The following is a 10,000-nucleotide window of genomic DNA, read 5'->3' on the forward strand; positions in this document are numbered from 1 at the left end:
AGACAGAGAACGAGGGAGCTGTTGTTGTTGTTCGTCTTCTGCATCCTCTTCTTCGCTGCGCAACCCCCGCCCCCACCCCCTCCCCCCATCCTCACTCCCCCTCCTTTTTTTTTTTTTTTTTTTCTTCGAGAGAGAGAGAAATGTGGAAGAGTGTTTTCTTGGGCGTGTGTCGATCGCATAGGTTTATGGAAAAAGGAAAAGACGTTATGGGAACGTTGGTGTCGAATTTATTATGATGCGAATTGCTTGGATTTGGCAGCTTTCGGCTTGGGAGGGAGGGAGAGAAGGGGGAGAGTTGGGGGGGACTCGGGGTGTGTGTGTGTGTGTGTGTGTGTGTGTGTGTGTGTGTGTGTGTGTGTGTGTGTGTTAGGGGGTGGGGGGTGGGGGTAGGCAGGGGAGCGAAGGAAATGAGGGAAAGAGTCTGGTCTGTGGTGCTGATGAAAAAGAAATAAAATTAATCTCTCTCTCCCTCTCTCTCTCTCTCTGTTTCTGTCTGTCAGTCTGTCTGCCTCTATATGTCAGTCTGTCCGCCTGCCACTCCATATGTGTGTGTGTGTGTGTGTGTGTGTGTGTGTGTGTGTGTGTGTGTGTGTGTGTGTGTACCCGTTCCTCCCCCTCATTCTCTGTCTGTGTGTATGTGCGTGCATACTTGCGGACGTGTGACATATCCCCGTCCGTCTCCCCCTATGCTTCCCCCCCCCTCCTCCCCCCACCCCCTCCACCCCCCTCTGCTGCACTGGTGTGACCCATTCCCCCCCCCCACCCCCCGGTCCCCATCGGCCCCCAACCCTTTACTTCCTCAGTATCAGTGTCTGACACATAGACAATATACAGTGATGTAAGCCATACTTTTCAGTGGTCTGACGGGGAACGTGTTCTTTCCTCGCTGCTGTTCGAAAAAGAAGAGAGAGAGAGACAGAGAGAGAGGAGGTTGGGGGAGGGGGGGGCAGACAAACAGAGAACGAGGAAGAGAGAGACGGAGAGAGAGAGAGACAGACAGACAGACAGAGAGACAGACAGAAACACACAAACGGACACAGAACGAGGGAGCTGCTGTTGTTGTTGTTGTTCGTCTTCTCCACCCTCTTCTTCGCTGCGTACCCCACCCACGCCTCCTGTCTGAGTGCCACTTCACCAGCTTCAGAAAAGAAACAAAGAAACTGAAAGAAAGACAAGAGAGAGAGAGAGAGAGAGCAAGGGAGAAGGAAACAAAGACAAACACTTGCAACGTTTATTGAAAACAAAAATCTGGGAATGTTAAGATGTGTTTGATTAATTGAAATGCGCGCGTATGTTTGTTATAATGAAGACAGCTGAGTAACGTGTTTTTAGTTTCACTGCCCTCCGGAAACAACAACAACAAAAAACAAAAACAAAAAACCAAAAACAAAACAAAACAAAAAAAAAAAAAACAAAAAAACCCCACCTCGCTGCCATCCATTCTCCCAGACGTTCGAACCCTGAACAAAAATTTATAATCAATCTCAAGACACATTTCTCCATGCGGAGAGAGCCATGTAAGGTAACATCACTGACCCGGAAAAGTCCTTCACTGGACACCACAGAAGGTAACAGTTGACGCAAAGGAGGGGAGGAAGGCCAAAGTACGCCTGGCGCAGAACAGTCGAAGGAGAGAGAAACTCAAAGACCCTGCCAGGAGCCAGTGGCATAGCTCGGACGGAAGAGCCTAGTATGGTCGTAACCCGCTACTAAACTGTGTGTTGTATGGAACCGAGCGCAGTGACGCCTCCTTGAGCTACTGATACTGATACTGTATGGAACTGACCAATGGCGTAGTTCGGTCAACGTAGGCATTTAGTGACGTGTAACTGTCAAAAAGTTAGAACCAAGCAATGCAAGTGGCACCTGAAGCACAACTGAGGGTACCGCCATCAGTTCAGAGACAGACCCCCGAAACAGACAAGAGGTGCGGTTCTTCGTTGCTGCCCTACATGTCCTAGATGACACAAATGGGCAGTTACTAAGGAACGCAGGCACGCAGGCACGCACGCAGGCACGCAGTCACGCATTTATTTTTGCCAAGTATTCCCTCAAGCTACGTTACAGGCTGTGTGTGGATGGGTGTTTATTATGAGTGCACGTGGTATTCGTAGTGTTGATCAGACTTTTTCAACTCCCCAGTGGCTCTTCACACAGTTGGGGGTGGGGGGGGGGGGGGGGGGGGGGGGGGGGGGGCGTGGCGTGAAGGGGATGGACGGAGGGAGGAGGTGGAGGAAGAAGAGGGTGATGTGTTATTGTTCATTCAAGTGGAGTGTGCTCAGTGCATTGAGTTGCATTTTGATAATGATAATGATGATAATGATAATAATAGTTACGAATGACATTTGTATAGCGCATTTCTCTAAGTTAATTCAGGCTTCGTGCGCTCTCCAGATGTTACCCATTCACACGCAGCCACACCCGAACATGACTAACCACACATGCATATATATATATATATATATACGTATATATAAATATATATATATATATGTGTGTGTGTGTGTGTGTGTGTGTGTGTGTGTGTGTGTGTGTGTGTAAAAAAAATATATATACGTACCCATGAATACCACCACCCCCCTCCCGCCCCACAGCTCAAATTGACTGTGGAGAGAAAAAAAATCACAAAAACGCCTCACAGATCAGATGAATGTTTGACTCGGTTTCGAGCAGAGGGATTGATAGTTGGTGACCAACAGGCAGTAAATTCCAGGCAGTGGGAGCGCAAAACAAGCTAAAACTGCTCAAGATTTGAGCAGAATTATGCGCTATATGAAAAAAAACGTTTCAATTTCATGTTGATGCCGTGATGATGTTGAATATTATTATATTGTTATTATTACTGTTGCTAAGTTTGATTTTTGTTACCCAGTTTACTTTGCCCCTGGCGTTCAAGTCGAATAACACGTCATAGTGCTGTCTTTGATAATCTGAGCTGCTCCATCTGAGTTCGTTTCAGCCAATATCTGATACATCTGTCCATGGAATTCTTGTACACCAGGTATCTGTTTGTCATGAGAGAGAGAGAGAGAGAGAGAGAGAGAGAGAGAGAGGAGGGGGGATAGCTATGGAGGAGCATGAGAGAGAGAGAGGGCTATTTTGAAGTGGTACAGAGTGAAAGAAAGAGTGGGGTTTGGATGGGATGGTATTGGGAGCATCCTGAGAGTGTGGGGGGAGAAAAAGTATGTGGAGACATTTTGAAGACACACAACACGCACGCACGCATGCGTGCGCGCGCAAACACACACACACGCACACACACGCACACACACACACACAGAAGTATAAACACCTTTATTACACAAACACTGAGTGAGGGCGCGCGCGCACAAACACACACACACACACACATTCTCTCTCTCTCTCTCTCTCTCTCTCTCTCTCTCACACACCCACGTTACACAAGCGCCCCTCCTCTCCCCACCACACCCACACACAATCTATTTTGAGCAGAGGGCAGGATGGATAGAGAGAGGGAGAGAGGGAGCGCCGGGGTTTGAGGGAGGACGAACAGTATAGCCTAGTAGCCGCTTAGAGCATTCAACGTGAATGAGGGTGAGAGGCAGGAAAAAAAAAATCAGAAAACCCCCCCACAAAACCCACACAAACACGCACACACACACACACACACACACACACACACACACACACACACACACACACTGAAAACAAACAAACACACAGACGCACACAAAATCCAAATCCAATGGAAGAACGAACGGTTGTCTACTCTCTGTGGAGGACTGTACACACACACACCCTTACACAGGATATTGTAAAACTGGATGCAGGGCAGAGAGGCAAAGAATGGTGTGTGTGTGTGTGTGTGTGTGTGTGTGTGTGTGTGTGTGTGTGTGTGTGTGTGTGTGTGTGTGTGAATGAGTGAGTGTGTGTGTGTGTGTGCGTGCGTGCGTACGTACGTACGTGTGTGTGTATCTGTGTGTTTGTGTCATCTGTGTGTAAGCTCTCTGTTCGTACGTGGTCTGATGCCAGACTTGTGGATTTGGGGGTAGGTGCGTGGGGGAAGAGGGGATAGTGGTGGGCAGGAAACAGGTGGGGGAGGAGATGGAAGAGGAGGGAGAGGAGTGGGGGTGCCGTGTGGTGGTGATGGTAGTGGTAGTGATTTTTTTTTTGTTTCTTTCGTTTTCAGAACGTATAGGGTCCTCAGACACTGGCAGAGGTGTCGGCATCTTTTGTGGAGGGAGGAATGGGGTGGTGGTGGTTTGGCGGACGGGGGTGGGGGTGGGGGTTAGAGGGTGTGATGGGTGGGGAGGGGGTCTGGAGCAGGGTAGGGCTGGTGGTCGAATCATTGATAGTCTTTTGCTTCCAAAATTAACAGATAAATACACGAAGCCCACGATAACTGAAATCCAAAATGCCTCTTCAAGCACCACACCCTCCCCCGAAAAAAGAACCCCAAAAAACCCAACAAAACAAAAAGACAAAAACAAAACAAAACAAACAAACAAAAACAACAACCAACAACTGAATCCCAGATACCGACGTAGAAATGAATTTCAATCAAAATTAAAAAAAAAAAAAAGGGGGGGGGGGCCTTTCTCGTTTAAATCCATAATGTCACTCGTTTCGTTTATTTATTTATAGTCTGTTCATCTAAGATGATGATATTAATGTCACTCCAAAGTCCTCATTGCCATCGCCATTTCAATCTAGAATGATTAACAAATAGTAAAGAGTGGTAACTCTCTCCATTGGAACAAACCCAGATACTTCCTCAAAAAAGGAAGCGACGGGCCTGTCCTCAGTCATACCGATCATTCGACATGTGCATACAGCAGCAAAGACAGAAGAAATGTGCAAACACAAATTAGCTTTTATTTAAGACTGGCATAGCCTCTTTAATCCAAAACAAGCCACCCAGAACACATGAAATATACAGAACAAACACATGGTTGCCTTGGTGGTTTTTCAACTGGAAATTAACAAACAGTGAGGCCAGGAGATGAAATGATTAACAAATAGTAAAGAGTGGTACCTCTCTCCATTCACAAGGTACACAACTTCAAGTCAGAGCTGCTTACGCTACCGATTCAGCTAGCACACAGGTAAATAAAAGGTACATTGGAACAAACCCAGACACTTCCTTAAAAAAGGAAGCGCCGGGCCTGTCCTTATACCGATCATTCGACATGTGCATGGAGAGAGTTACCACTCTTTACCATTTGTTAAATCATTTCATCTCCTGGCCTTATTGTTTGTTAAATCCAGAATGCTTCTCCAGTACGAAATCGTAAATGCCACGCCCCATTTAGATTCAGAATGCCACTCCATTGACCGAAAGGGACGAAATCCAGATTGCCACCCCCCATTTAAATCCGTTCTGCTGCAGTTCCGTTAAGGAATCCCAAAATGACTTGCCATACATAGGGAAAAAGAAAGAAGCCAAATTGTGCCACATTCATCGTTCACTATATAGTGGAGTGGTGGCCTAGAGGTAACGCGTCCGCCTAGGAAGCGAGAGAATCTGAGCTCGCTGGTTCGAATCACGGCTCGGCCGCCGATATTTCCCCCCCCTCCACTAGTTTTTGAGTGGAGGTCTGGACGCTAGTCATTCGGATGAGACGATAAACGGAGGTCCCGTGTGCAGCATGCACTTAGCGCACGCAAAAGAACTCACGGCAACAAAGGGTTGTTCCTGGCAAAATTCTGTAGAAGAATTCACTTCGACAGGAAAAACAAATCAAACTGTACACAGGAAAAAATACAAAAAAATGGGTGGCGCTGTAGTGTAGCGACGTGCTCTCCCTGGGGAGAGCAGCCCGAACTTCACACAGAGAAATCTGTTGTGATAAAAAGAAATACAAATACAAATACATATAAACACGTACATGAAACACCTCCCACCACCCCAACCTCCAACACCAGGTGAGTTAGTTGCCCATCGGAGGATGCTCTCCATTGATCCAGGTGTCTTAACCACTTTCCTACCCCTCCACAGCCCCTCCACCTTTTTTCCCCGCTCAGCCGAGCGCTCGCTCCGCTGAGGGAATCTTTGAACTTCAACAATGGCGGCAGGAGGCTGCAGGCAGGCAGGCAGGCAGCATGCAAGCAAGCAACAAGCTGCCTGGTTTTGCCAAACGGTTACCCACGGCTCAACAGCAGCACCAGAGCAGTAGCAGAAAGATAAAGGTGGAGTAGGGGGGGTCCCTCTCCGCTTTTAAAACTGTTGCGACTTGAGCGCGAATAGAGAGGACGGCGCTTGTCTTGCTGCGCTATTCTGACCAAAGACGGGTGGGTCTGAAAAAGGAAAAAGAAAAAAAAAAGAAAAAAAAAAAGAGAGTGAAGGTTGTGAATAGGTTGGGGTGGGGTGGTGCCGGGGCCGGCCACGCGCGGTGATGCCGGAGGAGGAGAGAGGAGGGGGGTGGAGTGGGGGGGTTGTGGGGGGTGGAGAGGGTGTGTGGTGGAGGTGGTGGTGATGGTGGTGGCATGTGCACTGACAGGAAGGAGAAAGCGAGAGCTAACCTAGCTCAGAAGTCTGCAGATCCACACACCTGCAGGTAAGGGACCTGAGGTTTTCCCTCTATTACCTTACCCCCCCTCCCGAATTCGACTTTTGATGCCTGGTGATGGGGGAATATAGCCTGGAGGCGAGCGAACACTACTGAGAGAGAGGCGGACAGTTCTTTTGTGATCATCATCATCCATTGAAGGATATAGATCACTTTTTTGTGATCTTATCAGTACCCTGGACACTGCAAAAAAGGAAGAAGAAGAAGAAGAAGAAGAAAAAAAAAAAGGTCTGAGCTTTGGAGAGGGCTTCTTTTTGTTATTTTGTCGGAGCGGACACTGCTTACACAGAGGAGTTGTCGGAGCTTAAAAACTACTTCAACTCTTTTTTCTCGACAAAGAAGAAAAGTGTTTTTCCTTTTTCTTCGGATGCGTGTTGTGTGTGCTAGGACTGAAAAAAAAGAGATGATATAACTACTTCTATTATGGCAGTGAAGTGTCCGTGAACGGAAATAACCCTCCCTATGCCAGATTGGCCTTTTTGTTGTTGTTGTTGTTGTTGCGGCATTTCTGGAGGTGGTGTTTGTGTTGAGATTCTTTGAATCGAGGAGGGAGAGTTCATTTTCCCCTGTACATATTTGAAGCTCACCAAGTTTCGTCATACGTTTGTAAAAAAAGAAAAAGAAAAAAAAAAAAGAACACACAAGAAGAAAACAAAACTACCGTACGTTTCGTTCAAAAGCTGTTGAAGTTAGTAACGTTTTTAAAAAAACACACAAAGTTTCGTCCTAATTTGTAACTTGTTTTAAAAAAAACAAACAAAACCCACCAAGTTTCGTCCAAAAGAAAAGAAAAAAAAGTTTGACTTTCAGATTCGTTTTTTTCCCCCTCCGCCACCTACCTACACCTTACCCACCCTTACCCTACAAAAGGTGGGAAGTTGATTTCGTGATGGAACAGAGGTGGCGGTGGTGCGACTTGCAGTGGTTGTCCAGAACGCCAGTAGTAGGAGGAAACCGCAGGGTACTGACCACCAGGACTTGAGGGTGCTGTGTTTTGTGGGGCCGCCGGGACCACACTGATTCTGTTCGGCCAACAAACAACGACTTCCCCCATACTCAACGGACGCGAGGGCTGGATTTTCATTTTTTTTTTCGGAGACGGCGGCGCGAGGGATGTGTAAAATGTGCTTTGGTCTGATCTGATCCACATCTACTACGTCCACCCCCCCTCGCCTGCCTTGTGTTTGTGTTTGTGCTTCACCACCCCAAGGTTTGAACTGTCCTGAGCCGTAGGCTCGGGCGCTCTGCCACCCCCCCCCCCCCCCATCATAGGGGGAGGGGACGTTGTTAAAACGTGGACCCCCCCCCCCCCCTTCCCAAGAGCTGAGGGCAGGGGTAGAAGCGCGGTGGTGTGGTGGTGGTGGTGGTGGTGGTAGTGGCCCCGTTCGTCCGTCCGTCCGTGGACTGAGGTCGCTCGATGAGGTGATGGAACTGGACCTCCTGGTCAGGCCCTTCCAGGGTCTGAAGCTGTGCCCGCAGCACCCTCCTCCTCCTCCTCCTCCGCCTCCTCCTCCTCCCCCGGCTCCCCATCACAGGCATCCCCGGGTAGGTACCCTGCTTGGGGCTTTCTGGGTGGAGGGATATCGGGGATGCAGAGGGTGGTTGGGGTGTGTGTGTGTGTGGGTGTAAAGGAAATTCGATGGTAAAAACGTTTGGTTTGAGGGTTTTGTGAGTTCTCCCTCACTGTCTCTATGTGAGCTATGTGAGGCGGATGAGGTGTGTGTGTGTGTGTGTGTGCGTGTGCGTGCGTGCGTGCGTGTGTGTGTGTGTGTGTGTGTGTGTGTGTGTGTGTGTCGGTGTCAGGACCAGAAAGTTCATGTTCGGACTGGCTGGTAGAGAACGACTTTTGTTTTGTTGTAGGTTCGTTCGTTTCTCAGTTGTGTGTTCAGTGTTGTTGGACTCAAGCCTTGGAGGATGAGGGTGGGGCGGGGTGCGGGGATGTATGTGTGTGTGGAGGGGTGGGGGTGGAAGTGGGGAGGGGGACTAAAGAAAGAAGACAAAAAAAAAAAAAAAAAGAAAAAAAAAAAGGTTTGGACTGGAAAGATACAGAGAGAGATTAAGACTGTGGTGAACGTTGATGGTTTAAAGTGGCGACTGTTCATGGGATTCACTTTGTGTGTGTGTGTGTGTGTGTGTGTGTGTGTGTGTGTGCGCCCCATACATACATAGCGGCAGCGGGGTTGGTGGTACTGTAGGTTGATGGTGGGAAGAAGGGGGAAATGTGCTGTTTGGTATATGGTACAGGGATTCACGGATTGTAACTGTGTACAGTACTAATGGTTTTTAAAGTGGCTGGAGTCAACACAGTGGTTCGTTCGCAACTGGAATCGTGTGTTTGTTTTTTCTCAGTCACGGTGAGAGAGAGAGAGAGAGAGAGGGAGGGAGGGGAATGGGGAGGGAGAGAGGGAGGGAGGGAGAGAGAGAGAGAGAGAGAGAGAGAGAGAACGAACGAACGAACGAACGATTTATTCAATATAAGGCCATTGCCCCATTTGAAGGGGTTAAACAAAAGTAAAGAAGATTTTCTACCTGATATAGTGTTATGCATATTGTTAACATACAAACAACATACGGACACAAACGTATTGCGTGAACAAGGAAATACTCAGACTCCAAGAGAAAAACAACAACAAAACGTTTTTGTTTTTTTTATTTAAAAAAAGTTTGTGTGTGTGTGTAGTGGAGAGAGAGAGAGGGGAGGAAGGGAGGAAGAGAGAGAAAGAGAGAGAGAGGGGGGGGGAGGGAGGGAGGAAGAGAGAGAGAGAGAGTCGAAGAGTTTATGCAGTATAAGCGATGGCCCGTTCTGAAGGGGATATAATGTACAAGCAATTCAGTCACACGAATCTGCAGAGTGGCTCATTTAAGTAGCACTATACTGACAGAAGGTTTGATGAAACTATATTATGAAAAAAAAGGGGGGAGAAGGTTCATTGAACTGAGGATACTAGTAATAGTGCATTGTATATGTGCATGCACAAATTCCTTACAGATGATTCCTTTCTCTCTTTTTATTTTTCATTATTTTACATTTTTGATTTACCAAAAGTAAAGCAGTCCTGAACAAAGAAGGGTTTTCACGATATTTATATATCATATAGCACGAAGAGTTCGACAACAAAACAGAGAATAAAATTTCATCTTCATTTCCATTCTCACATACACACGGCAGATTTACGTCTGTATAATTTCTGTACCGATGATAGTATTCTGTGATATCTGCTGTTCCACGCCAAAAAATATTGTCACAAAACATCTTACATGTGCCTGTCATTGTCAAGCAAAAGATATTGTATAGATAATTTATAGATGAAACGTTTGTAAAAAAGAATATCTCTCACTGCCTTGTCCATTCTCGTCCCAGTTTTGCCATGCCGTATTATCTGTCAATCTTATGTCGTAGTTCTTGTTAAAAAGAAAAAAAAGAAGAAAAAAAAAAAAAAAAAAAAGAGACAAGAAAAAAAGACATTAAT

At 47.0% G+C, this 10,000-nt stretch overlaps 1 protein-coding gene across 2 annotated transcripts in view; it reads left to right on the forward strand.

The window, feature by feature from the left end:
- The window catches only part of LOC143289898 (ras-specific guanine nucleotide-releasing factor RalGPS2-like), a 272,104-nt gene that overhangs the window by 22,870 nt on the left and 239,234 nt on the right, over positions 1-10,000 (forward strand). The window contains exon 1 of one of the 2 annotated variants that reach the window (XM_076599122.1): positions 6,434-8,075. The exons of the other annotated variant lie outside the window; for it this stretch is intronic. Coding sequence (XP_076455237.1) covers positions 7,956-8,075 — 120 coding nt within the window. The 5' untranslated portion in view covers positions 6,434-7,955. Of the gene's footprint in view, positions 1-6,433; positions 8,076-10,000 lie in introns of those variants that run through there. 2 annotated transcript variants of the gene reach the window in all.

This window comes from Babylonia areolata, chromosome 14, assembly GCF_041734735.1.
Source record: "Babylonia areolata isolate BAREFJ2019XMU chromosome 14, ASM4173473v1, whole genome shotgun sequence".
NCBI classification, from domain to species: domain Eukaryota; kingdom Metazoa; phylum Mollusca; class Gastropoda; order Neogastropoda; family Buccinidae; genus Babylonia; species Babylonia areolata.